The sequence below is a fragment of the Haemaphysalis longicornis genome, unplaced genomic scaffold, assembly GCF_048455015.1.
Source record: "Haemaphysalis longicornis isolate Haplotype H1 unplaced genomic scaffold, Haemaphysalis longicornis Haplotype H1 scaffold_4, whole genome shotgun sequence".
Lineage (NCBI taxonomy): Eukaryota > Metazoa > Arthropoda > Arachnida > Ixodida > Ixodidae > Haemaphysalis > Haemaphysalis longicornis.
Window position 1 is genome coordinate 133,946,284 of NW_027526361.1, and position 21,503 is coordinate 133,967,786.

At 47.7% G+C, this 21,503-nt stretch overlaps 1 protein-coding gene across 4 annotated transcripts in view; it reads left to right on the forward strand.

Annotated features, from left to right (window-relative positions):
- Positions 1-21,503, forward strand: part of LOC144179396 (protein turtle-like) — an 82,806-nt gene that overhangs the window by 48,844 nt on the left and 12,459 nt on the right. For 3 of the 4 annotated variants that reach the window (XM_077707735.1, XM_077707736.1, XM_077707738.1), the window contains exons 12-14: positions 5,138-5,218; positions 16,221-16,463; positions 19,305-19,406. In XM_077707735.1, the coding sequence (XP_077563861.1) occupies positions 5,138-5,218; positions 16,221-16,463; positions 19,305-19,406 (426 nt within the window). The remainder of the gene's footprint in view (positions 1-5,137; positions 5,219-16,220; positions 16,464-19,304; positions 19,407-21,503) is intronic. The other variant, XM_077707737.1, reaches the window with a different exon arrangement.

Below are 21,503 nucleotides of genomic sequence, written 5' to 3' on the forward strand. Positions count from 1 at the left end.
CATGGAGCATACTTTAATTTAGATTCAACACCGCTTCCCACTTTTAGATGTTTTTATTGTTCCAGCAACTGTGGAGAGCCTTCAAACAGTGACTGAAGGCGGTTCAGGTTGAAGAGCTGCAGTAATAATTGCTAACACTTGTGTATCAGGTAGAAATGAGGTATGTCACCCCTTCAGAATGCTATGTTCATACTTTTCAAGCATGCACTGTAGATTATGGTTATACAGCTGCAAGAATAATAGAAAGCAGTGATGCGGCATATCAAAATGGTTCAACTTCAGGCCTCCAGAGTGTCATGTCGCTGCTTTCTGTGCGCACTGTTGCTTCCAGCTGGTTCAGACGCAGTAAAAATTGGAAAAACTTACTCAGCAGGTCGCAACGATTTTACGTCACTTCTTCAAGATGCTATGTAACTCCTTTGCAAGGTTGAACTGTTCCTTCTGACTAGAAAGCTATGGTTAGAAGTGAAAGCTCTAATAAAATACGTTGGAATGTGTTTATGCCAGGCCTTCAAGCTGTGATGTCGCTGCTTTTTATGCACACATTGTAGCTTCTAGCCATGAAGTTGTGGTGAGGGTTGAAGACACTTACATAGTACGTTAGAATAAATTCATGCCACACTTTCAGGCTATGAAATCGCTGCTTCTCTCGCGCACACATTGTAGTTTCTGGCCATGAAGTTGTGGTGAGAGTTGAAGATGCTTATGTAGTACGTTAGAATGAATTCATGCCACACCTTCACGCTGTGAAGTCACTGCTTTTCACGTACACACTGTTGCTTTTGGCTTTAAAGCTGCATTAGGCATTGAAAACACTGGTGCAGCAAATCAAAATGGATCCAGTGTCAGCCTTTCAGGGTGCCACTTTGCTGCTGCTGGCTGGAAAGTGTGGTAAGAATAGAAAATGCTTGTGCAGTAGCCCATGGCACCTTGACAAGGGGCAGTGAGAATTAAATATTTGTTCTCCCTTTTCCAGTTTGGTGCTCTGATTGGTTGCAGAAGTGGATAAAATGGAAATGCTTGCATGGAGATGTCGGCACATTTTTAAATAATTCACTTAGATCTCACGTTCATACTCATATCATTGGGCCTGTTGAGTGTGATCTAAATAGGTGCAGTAAGAATTGAGTGCACTTGTATTGTATTGAGTGCATTTGTTCAGGTTTCGTATGGGGCAGTCAGTGTTCGACGTCACTGTTTGGTGTACATAGGGGAAGATTATTGGCTTCGGGAACATTATCAGAAATTAAAATGCTTCCACAAAAGCTTGACATGACATGGCTGCAAAGCAACTACATGTTGAACCGAATGTTTTCTTTATGTATGGTATTTCAAAAGCCTCATCAACAATAAAAATATCTTCACGGTAGGCTGCTGCACATCAGTGTAAAGCCAATGAAAGTTGAATGTAGCACAACTTGGAAACGAAGTTCGGACGGATGCATTTGTAGGTCACTATTCGTTTTTTTCCATAAAAGCTCGCAACAGTAATTTTTTTAGGCGGCTGCAGTGCTTAAGGGTGTTTTTCTATCATATCAATTTTCACCGTCAGTTGGGGTTCTCTGCGTTATCATTCCACTCTAAACTGCGCGGTGGTGATATGACACTAAAGAAACGCCGGCAGCTCTTTTATTACATCGCCGGGAAACACCTCGGAAATGGTCGCCTGGATTCAAAGCATGACACTGTATACTGTCAATCTAGCCAACTGACGTAGAGCGTCTTGCCACTCGCGTGTCTCGTGAAGTAGAAATGCTTAGTCTTGTAACGTTTCACATCCCGCAGTCTCTGCTCGCGACATACGGTGTTGTCGTCTCGTTTAAGCGGAATAAAATAACGCTTGTTTCTTCGCACCTACAGCTGATTTCGCAAGGCAAGACACCTTATGCGGCATCGCGACCTCCACGGTTACGTGCGTCACTACGTTCGAAACAGTCGCATAGAACAATGCGTGGCCCGTTGATATCGCGGCCGATTTCTGAAAGACACCGATGAATTTTCGCCGCTGGTTTCCTTTTCACCCTGGGCTTACACAGTCCGTGCGTGCACTGCATCCAGCCATTGCGGAGACGAACCGCCCCTTTCTTCCACCCTGCATTTACAACGCTTGATTTAGCGGTGATGATGGCTGTGGAAGATATTGTACCGACTACATTTGTTGACAATGATTGCACACGCGAAGTGAAGAAATAGTCGAGCTGCGACGAGCCCGACAGAATATAACGACGACCATTATGTTGATTATGTTTCTCCAAACAGACAACGGCTAAGCGACGTGCAGCGGTCGAAATTCGAACTATTCAGACCCAAAAAATCGTGTGCGCGTTGTTTATATGTTTATTTCTGTTGTCTAACAGTAAAACAATCACAGATAGCTTTGATTTAAGCATAAAATACACCGGGAATAGTTTCTATCAAGAATAACCTTTGTTTTAGTGAGTATTTTTTTTTCTCCTGAGCCAGTTTTCAATGAGGATGACTTTTTATTTTTCCTGTGAAAATCATTCATTCTTCGGAATGAAACATATATAAACGACATCATAATCAGATGGTTATACTGTCAGCCGCTCATATTAGTAATCATGGGTATAAACAGCTGCAATATAACGAACTATTTTTTCTAACCGCGGAGAGTCAGCTAGCGGCCAAACAACGCTTGTGGGCGGAGCTGCATTCTTACCCTGTCATCAACTATAGTACTATTTCGTAGTGTGCCGACTGCACTGGAGTATGATGCAATGCAGAAACGTCTCATTTATTCAGCTTTGCCCTCGAGCTCTGCTTCAGCGTGTGTGTTTGGCCAGCGCCGCAGCGCACCGAAGACACTAGGGTTGCCACCTTTCCCCAAAAAGAAAACCGGCCCTCTGTGGGGGGGGGGTAGAAGGTTGAATTTGTGTCGGAAAACAGACGCCACGTGCTTTTTGCCATGCAATGCCGGTTATTGTAGCGTTTTCCTATTGAGAAACAACATAAAATTTGCGCCGAAAGTGCTTAAGAGTGTCTAAAAAGGAAACCTAAACGTGATTTTCTGGAAACACATGACGTATTTTCTTTGCTCACGTGCCTTTGCGCAGCTCGTCGGCACATATTTATTGTCGTAGTCGCTGAATTGACGCCTACAAAACGCCAAAACGATCATAATCGTGGCACGATGGCCAAAAAACCGGCCAATGACGGCCGGTTTTAGGTATGGACCGGCAACCGGCCCGCTGTCTAAAAAACCGGTCGGGCCGGTCAAAAACTGGCCAGGTGGCAACCCTAGAAGACACCGTCAATTTGCCCACTAAAACTGGCAAGGGCTCCTTTGAGTTTGGATCTTATCCGTGCAAAGGACCAATAATTATGGCATAGAAAAGTCGAACTGTAATGCCTTGATGGCTCAAAAGTACCGCCGCTAACATTGGCGTTGCCATCCTTAAGCCTAAGTTTGCATGACATATGCCCGCGCGCAGTTGCAGACTGGCGCTGATTTTCCCTGATTAAACTCAGGTCTTCTTGTCAGTATGCTCGTGTTTTTGACATAGCCTTCGTGCAAAAAATGTGCTTCCTTCGGAATGGTGCTGCCGCTTTCGAATTGTATACAGAAGTGCTGAGCGGCAGTGCGGCATGCTCAATCAGACGCGCCACCGCCTTTGAGGCTTGCGCTACGGGGCTGCTCTGCGTATTGAAAGTCACTGAATGTTAGGTTTTGGTGAACTTTTGAGACTGCCCTTACAGGCATGCCTTATCGCTTATAGCGGCACGGGTGTGGAAGTTGGCGAACCAGGCGATGTGATGCTGTCAGGTTTGTGCGCACAAGGCAGCTAGCTATCTCAGATTTCGTCGCTTCACCAGTTTTGCGTTGTGATAAAGCGCTCACATGCAAGCCGCTAAGCACTTTAGGTGTGCTGTGAAGTACTGCATTAGCCGGCGGTACGTAAGTTCTACGTAAGCTGTATGTAAGTTGTACATAAGCTGTATTAGCTGGCTGTACGCCGGCTGTACGCAAGTCTGCTTACGTAAGCATATACCTTCGTGCATGCCGGAGTGTGTGGAGTAGTGGCGACGATGATTGTCCAGCATTGAAATGATAGGGGAGGCAACACTCTTCTAGAATTGTTCAGCATCCTGGGCGACGTCCGAGATAATGTTCATATTAGCCGAGCTTGCAAAATTGGATTTTGCAAACACTGCAAAAAATCCAAACTTGGATTTTTTGTGCTATTTAAACAACCTCAAAAACCGGTATAAGTTGCTCCATACTGCTCCAAAAACCTTTTTTTGTGCTTCCAAAACTGCTCTAAATTGTTGAACACAAGTGGCACCACTGTATTGGGCTTTTTTCACACAGCTGCAGCATTGTGTGAAAATGGCAATATTTATGAGTAATTCTTGAAAAATTTCAGTGGTACTTGGAACTGCGAAAGTGTGGTGCTGTGTATTGAATCCAAGAGCACTAACTTATCACCAGTTTTTCCAACTTCTGATTATTTGCTGGACTTCAAAATAAAGAAGATAATGGAGCTAGGTGCATTTTGAATACCATAAACAACCATGGGACTTCCATTGGCGATTGAACTTACGTCTGTTATGGATGTACCAGAGGTGTAATCATCATCATCAGCCTATCTGCGCCCACTGCAGGGCAAAGGCCTCTCCCATGGATCCCCAATTATCCCGGTCCTGTGCTAACTGCGACCGATTTATCCCCACGAACTTTTTGATCTCATTTGCCCACCTAACTTTCTGCCACCCCCTGCCATGCTTGCCTTCTCTAGGGATCCACTCTGTAACACTTAATGGCCAACGGTTATCTTGCCTTTGCATTACATTATGCCCTGCCCACGTCCATTTCTTCTTAATTTCCACTAATATGTCCAGGGGTGTATGTTCACTTAAAAGTTGTCATTCAGACACCCCATAAATTACAGCAGTTGCTTGGGTAATTGAACCTATTCCAGCCCCAGCACCCCCGTACTCTATGCTATAGTTGATGAGGATGTAACGATATAAGTATTACATACAGGAATGTCCTATTCTTTGATAGTGTGACTTGTTTAGAGGGCAACTGACATTCTCTGCGGCATTGTGTAATTTGAAACGTGATCAAGAAGTGAGATGTTCACTGTCTTCTGGTCTGTGTCCCTCCTGTGTGCAGAGTGGAACTACATCGAAGGTGCCTACCCAACGGATGCCTATGGCTCCACCTACATTCCTACCGTGAACAGAACCCCCACAGGTAGGGGCCACTCATTGGAGCTGACGTGTCTTCTCCCCCCTCCTTTCGGACTCCGTGGCTGCTCCGCGTTGGTGATAGGTACTCTGCCAGTGCACAGTGTTCACGTTTTGGTAGGTGATAACCTTTAATAATTAAGACATGAGAGTAGGGTACAGGATACATGTGACAGCCGGCTCCATGGCGGGCGGGCACCGACCCCCTAGGGCTGTCCCTGAACGTCCACTTAACACAGGGTAGGGGGCGCTGGCAGACGGCCACAACATCTCCCCCTTTAAGTATAGCCATAACGGCGCGGTGGACGGATCAGTGTCCCAGATCGCGACCTTGTCCCAGGTCCAGCTGCTTGCGGAGATGGTGGTGCCAAGGGAGCCGCGTTGCTGGGTGTGTCGGTGAGTGTGTCACGCGGGGGAGGCAAGCTGTCAACGGAGACTTGATCTTCCTCGGCACTCTCACGACGATCGACAACCAAGAACTTAGCGTTTCGGCGAACGGTGCCCTGGTCCGTGCCAATGATGTAGGAGCGGGGCGCATCCGCCTTCGCAAGCACTGTTCCAGTGCGTTTCAGGTCCTTGATCCAAACCTTCTGGGCAGGTTGAAACTCCGGTCGCTCTCTGGCAGCATGCCTTCTGTTGTAGTTTAACTCTTGACGACTTCTGGCTTTGTGCTCTGAAGCCTTGAGGGCTGCTGCGTCTGCAACTGAAGGCTTCAGCAGTTCTGGTGCCAAAGGGATGTGCGTTCGCAGCCGACGGCTGAACAACAGCTCGGCCGGGCTGTACCCGTTGTCCAGTGGTGTTGCTCGATACGCCAAGAGAGCCCTGTACGGATCCGATGCCTTCGTTATTTTCTTTTTGGCGATCTTGACCGCAGCTTCAGCACAGCCATTGCTTTGTGCATACTTAGGGCTTGAAGTGATGTGTCGAAAGCCCCAGTCTTTGGCAAAAGCCAGAAACTCCGAACGGAACTGCGGCCCGTTGTCCGTGACCACTTCCTCAGGAATGCCATGCCTTGCAAAGATAGACTTTGTCTTCTGGATGACAGTTTCGGGTCTCTGGTTTTCCAGTAGTGCTATCTCAATGTAGCGCGAGTAATAGTCCGTCACACACAGGTACCACTTCCCGTTGGCATAGAACAAGTCCATGGCTAACCTTTGCCACGGTCTGTCTGGGAAGGGGGTGGTCATGAGCGGCTGGACTGGAGTTAGTCTTTGCTCCATGCAGCTGACACACTTCTCCACGGTGTCAGCAATGTCTCTCGCTATACCTGGCCACCAGCAGGACAGTTTGGCTCGCCTTTTGCACTTCGTGATGCCTTCATGCCCGTCGTGGAGAGAACCGAGCACAGAAGCTCTTAGGGCTGCAGGTATGAAGTAGCGCTGGCCTCTCATGATGATTCCGTCATGTAGTGTAAGTTCATCCTTGAACTGCCAGTATGGCAAACACTCCTGCCGCACTTGGGACTTCACCTTCGGCCAGGCTGTTTGAAGGTAGTCCACGATGGCTTTGGAAACGAGGTCTCCACCTTGTGCCTTCGCAAGAGTCTGTAAGCTCACGTCGGGGACGTGCACATGACTGATGAGGGCTTGCTCGAACTCTCTAACCTCGTCAGCAAGGTCTGTGCTTCCATGTGCTGCAAGTGGCTGCCGGGATAATGCATCAGCAACAACCAGGTCCTTGCCTGGTACGTGGTGCATCGTATAGTCGTATCGCATCATCCTAAGACGCAGGCGTTGCAGTCTTGGTGTGAGGTCATCCACTGGCTTCCGAGTGAACAGAGGGATGAGAGGCTTGTGATCAGTTTCAATATGAAACTTCAAACCAAGAAGATAGTCCTTGAACTTGTCCGATGCCCATGTGATGGCGAGGGCCTCCTTTTCGATCTGGGAGTAGCCCTTCTCTGCCTCTGTCAACGATTTTGAAGCGTAGGCAACGGCTCGCAGGCTCTTATCTTCCTGACGCTGCAGAAGAACAGCACCCAGCCCGTAGCTGGACGCGTCTGCAGACAAGACCGTCTCCTTTGTAGGGTGGTAGAGAGCAAGCAGTGGTTGCGATGTGAGAGAAGCTTTAAGATCTTCGAATGCATGTTGCTGAGCGCTGTCCCAGCTGAATGGGACGTCCTTGTGCAGTAGGTCTCTCAGAGGAGCTGCCTTGACAGCTAGATTTGGTATGAACCGTGCGACAAAGTTCACCATGCCCAAGAATCTCTTTAGTTCGGTCACGTCTGTTGGAGGAGGCATGTTAACGATGGTCGCAATCTTGTCTGGGTCTGGAGTCACGCCATCTTTGTTGATCACATGGCCCAAGAACTGGACGGTTTCCTGAGCGAACACACACTTGTCACGGTTCAGTGTAAGTCCCTTCTGTTTTAGTCTGTCCAGGACTTCAAGGAGACGACTGTCATGCTCGGTTTTTGTCCTGCCCACCACGAGAATGTCGTCGATGAGGCACGCCACTCCCTCCTGGCCTTCTAAAAGCTGATGAACCATTCTCTGAAAATGTTCAGGAGCCGAAGAAATGCCAAAGGGAAGGCGGTTGAACTTGAACCGACCAAATGGAGTGATGAATGTTGTGAGCAGCGTTGATTCGGGATGCAGTTCCACTTGGTAGAACCCCGAGTATGCATCGAGACGAGAGAAGTACTTGGCTTGTTTCAAGGTAGCCAAAATCGGCTCTACGCTAGGGATTGGGTGATACTCTCGTTGTATGCTCTTGTTCAGCGCTGTGTAGTCTACACATATGCGCACTTCACCGTTCTTCTTTGGCACGACCACAATTGGCGAGCACCAGTCTGTTGGCTCACTCACTCTGGTGATGACTCCTTCCTTTTCCATCTTCTGGAGTTGGCACTCAACTGGCTTTAGCAGGGGAACTGGTACGCGTCTTGGGGATGCAACTGCCACGGGCTCTGCCTCTGGCTTCAGCTTGATTTTGTACGCGCAAGGCGCTTTCCCCAAGCCCTGAAATAGTTCTGGGTACTCGCTGACTGGGTCTAGACACTGCGTAGAACAGGCTCCGTTTACTCGTTGCAAGATGCCAAAGCTCTCTATCAGGTCTAGCCCAAGGAGTGGTTCGTCCAGGCCCCTTGTGACGTGCAGGTCTGCTGTGACACTCGTTCCCTTGTATGAGACTGTCGCATTCAGGACTCCAACGATGTCTAGACGCTGCTTTGCTGGTCCAAGAATGAGCTTGTCGGGTTTGAGAAGAGTGATCTGCTTTTCCAGCCTTGATAGCAGACCTGTTGGCACAACCGTGACGTCTGCCCCTGTATCCAGACGAAAGTCAACACTGTGACCGTTGACGGCAACTGAAACTTTCCACGGTTTCTTTTTCATCGTAGCGTTGACTGTTCCGGCAAAGAACTGTTCATCATTTGTTTGCGTGCTCTCACGTTGCTGGATGATCTGTCGTAGTCGCTTGGCTTTGCAGACCGATGCAAAATGACCCTGCTTGCCGCACTTGTGACACTGGGCTTTCGAAGCAGGGCACTGTTGCCTGGGATGCTGTACTGCGTTGCCACACCAGTAGCAGGGTTGTTTCAGCGCTGGCTCAGTCCCCTGTTTTGGCGGACCTCCCTGCTTGGGTTTTCTTCCCTTGTGTGACTTCACTTTCAGGCTATCCACGTAGGCCGCTTCGGCAGATGAAGGGTCGACCGGCTGCTTCAGGTTCTCTTGCTGCCGACCGACGGTTTCTGTTTGCTTAGTCAACAATACTGCCCTCTCGAGCGTGAGATCACCTTCCATCTGGAGTTTCGTAGACAGCTTCTTGTCCCGGACCCCGACTACGATCCGATCCCTGAGCAGCTCTTCTTTGAGGTTCCTATAGTCACAGGTTTCAACTAGCGCGTACAGCGCAGTTATGAATTCCGCCGCCGATTCTCCCTCACGCTGTGAGCGTCTGTTGAATACAGCGCGCTCGTAAACGACGTTTCTTTTTACGATGAAAAACGCCTCGAACGCAGCCAACACGTCGGCGTAGGACTCTTGCTTGTCGGCCGGGATGGGGAGAGTGGGGAAAATTTCCTCAGCCTTTGGACCCATTAAGTAGACGAGAGAGTTTACTTGCGCATCTTCCGGCTTGCCGTTCAGTCCCGATGCGGTGCGGAACCGTTCCCAACGCCTCTTCCATGTCGTCCAATGCTCCGGTAGGAACGTGAAAGGCTCCGGCGGTGAAATCTGGTACGGCGACGGCGTTGGCGGCACTGGGCGAGTAGCTGGGGAAGCCCCGTCCATTGTTTCGATGTGCGGGCGGCGTAGGCCTAGCGACGACGCTTGACGAAGACGCCGAACTTCTGATGAGTCCGGGTTTCCAGCGGCTGGCCTGGCGAAGTTTGCGTGCGGGTACTAGTCCTCAACTTCTGACACCATGTTCACGTTTTGGTAGGTGATAACCTTTAATAATTAAGACATGAGAGTAGGGTACAGGATACATGTGACAGCCGGCTCCATGGCGGGCGGGCACCGACCCCCTAGGGCTGTCCCTGAACGTCCACTTAACACAGGGTAGGGGGCGCTGGCAGACGGCCACAACACACAGCAAAGGCAAAGACATCGCTTTGTGAGAGATGAGACAGGGGGTTAGCAAACTTAACCAACATTCGCTTGTTTGGGGAATGATTTCAGCTGGCTCATTTGCATTGTGTCCAGTGGAAATGTTGAGAGCATATGTGTGAAAAGGGCAGAATGTTAATGAAGCTCTGTATAGCAAACATCTGGTACAGAGGTGATGTTCAAGTTGGTTTGAGTTTCGGCATATGCACGTACTTTACAAATATGATGTGCTTTAACCACTGTTTGTGAATCCCTGTGTTCAGGTGGTTGACAGCGAATGGAATTACAGCAGAGTGTTTTGGCTTTCTAATGATATGTTAAAGAATGTCATAACTGCAGCCTGCTGTTGCAAGGTCCATGACTAGCAAAGCAGCCATAAGCTTCGGTGACCATTAGTTCAGCTCGGCAGATACGGCGCATATACCAAGCAATGCGTTTTTTTTTATTTGCTTGTTGCAGACCACCTATGGGCATAGGTCGCACGCAAAGCTTCGCGTTTTTTGGTCAAAGCGAAGGCCGAGCACGTACTTTCGCTAGCATCATTGCGGGCTAGCTTGCGTTGAAGCTGGTCACAGAAGCACTTAAAGGGGCACTGACCCAAAATTTTGAAGGCGAGATAACTTTGGAGATAGATTGGTGGGAACACATATACATCATCTGCAAAATATCAGCGGCGAGTACAGCCTAGAACATATTTAAAATCAATTTTAAAGTGTGCGAAATGCAATCGAGCAGCCAGCAGAAGACCACGTGCAATCGACATCCCGATGATATTGTGTAAATAAACAACACCCAACACGTCACGAGTTTGTGTTTGTTGCTTCCGCACTGCCAGCGTTTTTCGCCGGCTCGCCCGGCTTGCCGCTCCAATCGGAGGGCCGGAGGGCGGAGCTTCTGCTCTCGAGAACGAACGACCCGATCGTTGGCGGCGGAGGCGCCGTGATTTCGTCAGCTCATCGGGCAGCTGGCCGCGACCAAAGTTCTACAGCGATTCCAGGCACTCTGTTTCTAATACTGTCTGTTTCTATTACTGTTTATTACCATTGGATGCGAAAACGCGCCGGAGGCACGAAAAGCCCACTGAGCTAGCCGCACGGTCGCTGTGCAGGCGGCGGCCACGGCTGCGAAGTGGCCCAGGCCGGCGCAGGTAGCTCGAGTGAAATTGTCCCCAAGTCCCGACCATGGTGGCTTACATGAGAAAGGAGTTAATGATGCGATGGCGGGTTGCATTAAAAATTGTCATCTGCACCGCTTACGAGAGCGGCACTCGAATATCCGCCGCAGTGCTAAGCCGAACACATCTGTAGGCGGACCTGTAGGCAGACCGGCCGGCTGCTCCCAGTGCGCGTCTTGCCACCCACCGTCTCGAGCGTCGCGCGTCGTTCTTTAGCCGCGGTAGCATTTGCACTCACAGCGAATGCGTCACATCCAGTACGTGGGGGCATTCGCAGAAACTGTCGTCGATGCGGATTCGACAGTGCTACGGCTACGGCGGCTCTGCTCTGTGATATCCCTCCGACGGTCACGTGGTCAGCTTTGTTCACACAAAATCCACAAAATCCATCGTTTCGCGGCACTTGCTGAAACCGAAACTGCGACTGGCCGCATTGAAAATGCCTCTAATTAAACAACCGTCGCACGCTGAAGCAAATGAGGTTTCTACAGGTTATAAGTATACGTCACTAGCTACTTATCGCAACAAAAAAAACAAGATGCAAAATTTTTGTGTCAGTGCCCCTTTAACACGCTGCCCTGATGATCAGCCCTTGTATGTCCTGAACTATATGGAAGGCCTTGTCACCACGTCTTATTGTTTTCCTCACTTGTTCACCACCTGTCATGCTGTCACCACTTTACTCACCTTCGCTCTTTCTTTCATGTTTTTCGTTTCAATTCCTCTCATTAAGCACCTCGTTATTGCCCTCGTTGACCCTCATTCACCTCAATGTTTCACAGCACTGTTTTTTCCCCCCCCTCGGTCTGGACTTGGCTTGACTGGGAATCGTTGATTCTATCACCCTATTTTTATACGAGCCTATGTGTTCTGCCTGCAGTTGCATGACCCCAATGTTCATGAGCTACCTTCAAAAGGCTGCAAAGTGACTGGAAAAAAAAAAAAAAGGGAGACAAAACAATAACCACTGGTCCGACTGAATTACTCCCACTTGGTTCTTTTCTTTCTCTGGTGGTGGTGACTCATTCGCGTTTACTACGTCTGTTTGAATGAGAAAGGGTAGTGTCACTAGATAGGGTTACAGAGTATCGGCACTGTTTTCTCCTATTGTTCCGTGCTGCCGCCGTGATCATTGGTCAGTTTGCATCAGGTAACATTTGTTTACACCGAGATGGTTCGTGGGCAGCGCCATATTATTTATACGTTTTCTGTCGGCCAACTGTGATAGTCTCGGGTTGCCCTGCCTGCTCTGCGGCTGCGTGCGACGTTGAGGTCGTTCCGAATGCGAATCAAAGATACTGCGCTTCGCAGAATTCCAGCTGCAGAAGTGTATCCCAAGTTGCTGCGTTTTCGGCAGTGTTGTTTACAAATGACCCCGGCGAAGTTAGCGGTGAGGCCGCAGAAACGGCAATCTGGCGACACTGATAAACACCAAAATGGCCGCCGTTGCTCACTTGCGCGCCTCAGTGACGGTACTCTGTATCTCATCTAGTGACACTAGGAAGGGGGGAACTGTGTGGTGTATAGCTGCTGGTCCTTCTTCTGTGTCATGGCTCTCTTGTCTGTGTGTGTGTGCGTGCTTTCGTTGTTCTCTCTCTCCCTCCCCCTCCTCCTCCCCCTGCACCCCCTCTCCCGTGCTGCTGCCCAACGCATGATGCCGCAGGGCGCATGAGACGCCAGCAGAGCCACTGTGTTCCCGATCCCCTTCTGCCCCGAAATGGCCGGGGGAGTTGGTGTGGAGGGTCTTCCACTACTGCTCTCGGGCAGCCTCTCTCTCTCCCTCCCTATCTCTCTGTGACAGCCTGTCTGTCAGCGGAGTTGGCAAAAGGCTCTTTCTCAGCTAGGGCCGAATGGCGGCCACGTCTGTGGCAATTGTATCGCGATCGCATGATCGTTCGGGGCTGACAAGTGAGCTGTGAGAAGATGGCTGCGCATGGTGGTATCACATGGGGTTGGGAAGCTCGGCTGTCTGATGTTCCCGCTTTTAAGTTGTTTTTGCTCTGCCGTGTGTTCCTGAGACGAATATTTTGCAAGTTTCCCAACTCTGTATGCTGGTTTAGAGAGGGTTCGAGGGAAGCCAGCACATGCCAGCCTTTAAGAATAAAGTGTGACGCCGTTGCCACGTTAAACAAAATTAAGAGTAGTTGTTACTCTTTTAAGATATATTTGCATCTCATGGTGGCCTTGATACTGCCCCTCAGAGACCTTTGTTTCAGTAATTCCTTTGACTCTGTATCCATTGCATCGGTCTTTTATTTTTTGACTTCGATTCCTTTTCTGTTGCTTCATTCTTTGTCTACAGTGCAATCCACTTATAACGATATTGACAAAACCAGAAAATCTGATCGCTATACCGATTGTTATATTTGGACCGGCAAAAATAGAAAAAGCATACGTACTTCCCCATGCATGTTCTTAGTTACACAACAGGTTGGTTGAATCGGGTTGAACAGTGCGAGTCACAGTAAAGAACACTTTATAACAGGGTACATGAATAAGCAAAAGATTATTTACTATGCTTATTAAAAAAGTCTGAAATGTGCACTTGCTTGAGCGGCAGCTCAAGCTTGACAATTGCTGTGCAGTTGCTGCCTGGACGCTTGCGACAGTCCTTTGGTGTGCATGAAGCCAATCAGCATCTGTGTGGACTGCAGGGCATTTTGGGAAGACATGGGAGCTGGGGTGGTGGTCGCAAACGATCCAGTCGTGAGCAGTCAAGAACCGCTGGTAAAGAGACTCTTCGACATCGCCGTACAGGAGATCTATGACCCTGTTTCGCTGCTCGTCGAGGCTGCTGGTGCTGGTCTTGCAGAAATCTCCACCTTTGATGATCATTGAAACCGCCAACTGCAAAGGCCCGTAATTTTCTGCGAGGCTTTCAACCTTCAAACGGTGTCGGAAATCCTGATGAATTTGCTGCTTCAGCGCGAGAGATATTGCCTTGCGCCATTGCGCTTAGTCAGCGCCATCTTTGCGATTGCGATGATGGTAGTGCTTGATCCCTAAGGCTACACGTAATGCCCCTGCGCGGATTTCTCCACGCTGGTCCGCTTGCGGAACTTGCGACAAGTTTTCGCGTCATTCTCTTTAAACTGTTTCATTTTTTATCAAACTTGCAGACAAATTTTTGTGGTAAACACTTTCCGGGTGGCCAGAATTACTGTATCCAACATGTCGCTGATACTTGCATCGCTATACTATATGGTTTATTTTTACATAGGGGCACTGGGAAAATTTTGAAATCTAAGGAATTTTATCGTTGTAAGCGATATATTATTATATTTCGCATCATTATAAGTGAATTGCACTGTATATGGATACCTTCCGTTTTATGAAAAGGCATGGAACAGGTTGCTCTTGCAGCAACACACAATTGCAGGCGCATGTGCTGCAGGTAATACCATACCTTTTCATGTATAACCTGCACCAATAAGTAGAGTTGTATGCAAGTAATAGGCTAATTCTGCCCCTAAATGCAGCCTCACCACAACACATGATGCGCCACAATGCGTATGTCGTCACCTCATTGCAATCTTCCTCTTGCTGGCTTGCTGCTTGAAGCAAAAATATGGTGAACTTTTACTGTATAGTTGATATCCTATGTCGATGTGCGATATCCTATGTTTATTGCGAGTGTACTTGTCCTACCAAGGTAAGACATCATCCTGCATCATCGTAAAGGATGAAATAACAAATGCCGGCCCTGAAACAAGCAGAAGGGGAGCCTCTAACAACCTAATAGTTATCTACTAGTGATGAGCTCTTAAAACAGTATAATTTTCTGGTTGCAGTCCCCCCCGTCCACAGCACTCTTTATGCATAAATTAAATGAAAGAATTTTAATTCATAGAATGATAGAAGTGAGAAGTGTGATTTGTGTGTCAATCTAAGTGGATGCTTCTACCATCTTTGCTTACATGGTCTGCTACAAGCATATCATAGATAATATGGATGTACAAACAAAAACAGCCAGATCGATGTTTCCTACCGCTGCTGTGGAGCGACGTCAGTTTATATGCAAGCGCTTTTCAGAAAAGAACTTTGTATGTATTGTAAAACTGTGATCTAAGGGTATACACATTTGTTGGTGCTGCCTTAATAGAGCACAAGTTAGCCAACTGCCATCTTACAGTTGGTATTACGAAATGATGCTCTGCTGCTAGAACAGTTTCGCTGCATTACTTTGTAGCCATGCCATTTATTACTGTTTTTAGAAGGGAACAAAAAAAAGATCACATTACTGTTGGGCAAAATATACGTAGCAGCTGTTGAAGAACATGGTGCTACCATGTAATGCTTCTGTAAGGTCTGCATCCCCTTCTTTTTTCAACAGTTTGGGAAGGTTTAGTGAGATGTGGTTCTTACGCAAACGAATAGTATGTCGGTTATATACAGCCCCTCTGATAACAGTACCCGAGGAGAAGTTATGCAGTCATGGCACCATATGACGCCTGTCGTATGGAGCATTTATGCACCCTACAAGCATTTATTTACGTCATGGCCATCATTGCTTCTGATTAAAACTTTTGGGGATTGCTAGCACAGATTTTTTTAAGACGAAAAGCAAACAACAAAATGAGTACATAGCAATAATCAGTCACTGCTCAGTGTTAGCTTTCACTTTCCTCCTGCTTCCAAGCACACCCACAGCTTGGTTGCAGGCCTCCATAGCTATTTCTGCAGTCCCAAGTGCTTGCTAACATAATATTACTTGAATACTAAAAGCAAGCACAAAAATGCATAGTTACCTTTCTGTACAGCATTTGTGTTACTGCATGGTATCAACGTGGCTGCTCCTCCACTTCTTTCCTGCTTCCAAGAAAAAGCTTATACTCTGCAAGGGCTAATTGGCCCAAGGGCTGCAGGCCTGCACAGCAATCTCCACGATGCCATGTGCACGATCTTTGTCCTGACGAGAGGCCATAAGACTTTTCTAGATAACCATAGCCCCTTGCTTTGTTGTGTCAAGGTTGGTTAAGGTAACACTGAGCTGTGAGGGAACAGATTCTTGTTTTATGACTCTGTTTTTACTTTTTGAGATGGTAGTTTTGAGGTGCTGCTGTTACACAGATGCAGCCCTTACACTCGCATGTACAGCAGTTGCAGCAACGCTGATCTGAACACTTGCCCTGGAGGTCACTCTCGGCAAGGCATGCATCCCTTAATCAGGGTGGCCCTTGGCTCCTTTGGCCATTGGCTTGTTTTCTGTTTTCGCGACCTTCTCTCTCTCTCTTCCACCGCCGGCCACTGGGTCCAGGGGCAGAGCCCCACGGCCTGATGTGCAGCCTCTTCTTCTCCCCCTGGCTCCCCCCCTCCCCCCTCGCACGCGCCCCCGTCCCCACTGCCAGGTCCCAAGCCGTCGGCTCCACGCAACGTGACGGTGCGCGAGACGTCTGCTGGGGTACTGGTCACGTGGCAGCCGCCGCCGAATTCGTCCGTGCCGATCGCCTTCTACTGCGTCGAGTACCGGTCTCCGGACAAGCCCTGGGCACGCAGCACCAACATCATGACCGGGAGCGAGTACACCAGTCAGTGCACCCCCGCCACAGCGACATTACCCTCTCTCCTCTTGTTACCAGTCCAGTTACCGTGGTTTCTCTCTCTTGCGACTGAGTATTTGTCACGAATACCATTGAAGTTGAAGTTTATTGAAGAGTAACCATACATAAAAGATGGACAAAAACGGACATTACATGAGGAGGTCCCACAGTAGGAACTGCCGGAGGGACCTCCTAACACATCATTGCATGATATGCAGCTGGCAGCTTGCTAATTCAGAGTTGTTGAGCTTATGCCCTGTAGTCCATTTATTGCGGGCCTGCTCTTCTTATTCACTGTACTTAAAATTTACTCTAGTCTAGGTCCTAAACCATGTTGGTTAGGGGGCGAGCTGCTCTTGCGGTTTAGAAGCGAGTGAGCTTTGTGTTGGCACCGACAAGCTTTTGGTGGGCTCTTCATGAGGCACCTTGTTGCATCTCACTGCTTTCTCAAACGTATCATAAATGGTGCGTATGGAGCGCACCAAGTGCGTACCGAGCACGGTGGTTTCACATGTGAGCACAGGGACCGCACATCCAGCGGTCACAAGAGAAAGTGATGCGAGAGGGAGAAACATCCGCCGCAGTGGCTCAGTGGCCAAGGCGTTGTACTACTGAGTTAAAGATGTGGGTTCTATCAGGGCGGCGGCCATTTCTCTGACGGAAGCAAAGAAAAACACCCATGCGTCGAGGTTTTAATGCACTGGTATCCCCACTAGTATCCCCAGGGAGCCTACGTTATTCCACAGCTCAGGTGTGGCTTCATCGCCTAGAACCACGAAAACGCTTGAGAGAGAGAGGGAAAGCTAGCAAGTCTTTGTATTGCTATGAGCAGCATAGCTGCACAATGCTGGGAATACTGTGCGAGGAAAGTGAACCCTGAAAGGGGTAAAATATGAAAAGTTCTACAGTCGAATCCCGCTACAACGAAATTGACGGGACGTGCGAAAAATTTCGTTGAAGCGAAAATTCGTTGAGGCGAAATCTGCCGCAACACACCACGGAAAGGCCAGAAAAATAGCCCTGTATGCTTCCGCATCATTGGCAGCATAATACAATGTTTAGAAAAAGGAGTGACGCGCAATAACGTCGTGTTTATTCGGATAACAAAGATACCAATGGTTATCTGTTCTTTCACTGCACGCGAAGAACGCGTTGCGGAGTGGGGTGAAGAAATGCAGGCGCAAAACGTATTGCTGTACAACAAGGCGTGTTCACCGAGCTGATAACTTGCAGATAGCTGCTAGGCCGTTGGAAGCCCCCCTCTCACTTGTAGCAGGAGCAGTGCCGTTATCTTATCATCTGACACGGCGCGGCAGCTACTGACCTTGGCAGGTTAGACGCGCGCGCTTGCATTTAACACAACTGCGCGCTCATGACTAAGATAGGATGACTTGGCTTCAAGACCAAACACGCAAACATGATTTTTGCTCTTGGCTATGAAGAATGGTAGACGGAAAACGGCAAGGACAGCTGCTCACAAAGCATACATGACGGCGCCGCGCCAGCAGCGGAGCACATTTGTGCGATTTCAACTGGATACGGATTGGCTGTAGCTCCGGCTTGGTGAACCAGGCCTGCGCCTCATGTAAAGACGGCCAGCCACATCGTTATCACCATCAAGCAATGGCGTCCGCCTATGAGTTTTTTTTTTTTTTTTTTGTGGCGGTGTGGCCGCACCGCGCATGTTTTCGGTGAAACTAAGCGTCCTGAATGTATAAAAAGTTACATAAAGCTGGCGCTATGCTTATTTTATTGTAAAATAATTGTTCAAACCCAGCCCAAATCATTGAAAATTTCGTTGAAGCGAAAGCAAGCCTGACAAATGGTTCGTTGTGGCGAGGACTTTGTTGCATGCACTTCTATGGCTGGCTGACGGGGAATTGGAAATATTTCGTTGAAGCGGAAATTTCGTTGAAGCGGCGTTCGTTGTAGCGGGGTTCGACTGTACTTGTATATGCTACTTTTACTTTCTATATCCTACTTTATATTCTGCTTTTATATTCTACTTTTCATATTACAATATGAAAAGTTCTACTTTTATATTCTACTTTTATTTTTCCATATTCTACTTTATATTCTACTTGTATATTCTACTTTTCGTATTCTACACCGAGTGGGGCAGAATATGAAAAGTAGAATATGAAATATGAAAAGCTGGAGGATACTCAGTAAATAAGGAACTGTTGTGGGAAGGGATTGCAGTGGACGTGATTGGGAAGGAGGATCTTGCAGAGGACATGTAGATTGGTGCAGGTATAGTATAGGAGGATTGCTTAGAAAAGCAAACGGCAGAGTGGAAGAAGTACATGCGCCCTTCCTGTTTTGTTGCTGACAAATGTCCGAGTGTGATTTTGCACCACAGATGTGGCTTGATTGGAATCAACAGTGATGGCCGGGGTGTAGGCAATAGAAGGGCAGCAGGATTTCATTGTGAAAGGTGCATGTGCAACTTTATAAAATGTTCAGGTTAGTTTACTGGGCCCTGTGGGAATATGTTAAGCGTCAGTGTGTATAGAATTAGGTGCGAAAAACTTTTTTTTTATGGGAGAGGCATTAGTAATAAAAGAAAACAATTAATTGCGGAGTTGTTGCCGTGCATGCCCACGCAACTTTACAGCTAGTGTCAATCACTGTCTTTGTTGTGGTTGCAGTGGGAATTCAGTATTACCTGGAGTGAGCTGCTACTAGGCAACTTAATAATTGATAAAATGCCATTTTTTTTCAAATCGGGAATTAAGTGCTGAACACAGTTTTGTTGCACTCAAGTGCATTCCCCCCCCTCAGTGGAAATAAAATAAACGAATGCAATGTTGCTCTCTGCCTGCGCAGTCACCGACCTTCCTGAGGGGACCAAGTTTTACATCCGGGTCTCGTCCTTCTCCATCACCTCTGCCTTTGAGTCGAGCCCGGAGATTCTGCTCACCCTGGCTGGTGAGTGGGCTTCCCCCGAGGCATCCCTTCGCCTCACTCGCATCACATGTGTGTTGCCCTGTTTTGGTGAGAAGGTATTGGTGCTTGCCTTGTAGGGGAGGTGAATGGCAGTGCGATTTCATTGCTTGTGGCATTGTGCTTGGTAGGAATGTGTGCCCACGCATAGTGAAAGCTGCAGGAAAGGCCAAGCAAAACTAGTGATAGTGTTATTGATTGCTTAGCAGAGTTTAGGCTTGGGCTAGTTGGTATCGGTCATATTGATACCGCTAGTATCGGTCGTATTGATAGTGGTATCTGTTGGTACCGTTTTTTTGAGCTACACGAAGTTATATCAAAGTTCAACTCTCTCACTAGAACTATAGAGAGGAAACTCTGTCAATGCTACTATCGATGGTGCACTGCCGATTGACTATCGTTTGTATTTTGATGCAAGAGTCCTTGTAATAGCATTATTGATACTGCCTATTGCCAGGCTACTAATATAGAATTATTGATTGTTAACTGTCATGAAATTCTTGGCATACGGTAGTGCTATTGAGGATTAGGCGTACCTACTCCAAATACTAGTAATAATTCTGATAGGCTGTGAAGGACGTACCTCCCAGGAAGTCCTCTTGTCTTATGGAAACACTGAAGCCAGAAACATTCGCATAATTATTGAGGAATATTTTAGGGCAATAGAAATTTTTTCTGCAGAGAAAATAATATTGCGCAGATATGAATATATATGCCCACATATGATATGCACATAATATTGTGCACATAGAAATAATATTGTACAGATACTATGTCTGATGAATTATTAAAGAATGTCAAAATTTGTTTTGACTGTTTTTAGACCACTTCAAGTGCTCATGCGTTGTCTGAGTGAACGAAGTGGCCACTCAATAAAATTCAACATAATTCACCCCTTATATGAGTAAATTATACATCCTCGAAACAGGAATATTCCTCCAGTTATGCTGCTAATGCCAGCGCTAGGGATTGATTTCATCCCTGAAGGCATAACTTTGCAAGCATCAGACATACCCGTGCATCTTTCGGTTATCCACACTGCCAGAAAAAAAAAAAAAAAAAAAAGAAAAAAAACAGATTTTCTCTTATGCTCACAGTCTAATGCATATGAGCACCACAGAATGCAATTTAACTTTTATTATTTAACTTGAGTCATTTGACGTTATCTTTCAAAGAAGTCCTTGTACCTCACTTAGTACTTGTAGTGCATAATTTACCAGTGTATTTCCCAAAACTGGTCAGAGGAATCATGAAATTATTGCCACCGAACAAATGTTAAGGGGTGCGGCTGTTTCGAGTGAATGCTGTGATTGTGTGGTGTATAGTGGGAGTCATGAAGGAAGAATATATATATATTGGAGGCAAAATGGAGTGAATACTGTGATTGCGTCTGTTGTGTGGTGGGAGTCGTGGAGCATGAATATATATATATAGGAGAGGCAAAATGACCCATTGTGGCGGGCATGGGTGAGCGACCATATAGCCTGTATTCAATAGCGAGGCATGCATGCAGGCAACATTGTGAGTGCACCATCACTGATTACGTCGGGCTCCGTAGGATGGCGGTACTTGTCCGTGCTAAGCGCATGATCTGGGTTGGACATTCCAAGCTTAGCCCGCCGAACGCAAAGTAATGCCTCGACTCCAATGTGAGTGCGATTAACAACAACTCTGTTGACACCCCCGCAGAGAATGGAGTTGAAACGGAGCAGACGATGCACACTGGTGTTATTTTTTTTATTCGGCGTGCGGCCGCAGTGGCACAAGCCGTGCCACGTCCGTGGCCATTTCAGTGTTGCCAAGCCAAGAAATTGACAGCTAAACTTTTCAGTGAATACCACCTATAGTGTCACAATAAAAACCGACGCGGAATCCGAAGCTTTGAAGCTGTGACGATGAAGGAGAGGGCGGCAGCACTTGATGGACAAAATGGTAGCGGCCACTATTTCATTCTGGGGCTGCGCAGTGAAATGGACATTGCAGCAGCCACGCAGTTTCTTCTTCCGCGACAGGTGTCGTTAGCCTAACTTTGGCCGAGCGTGTGTGACGTCATCTGGCCATCCTAGGGTGCGCCGCTTCCCC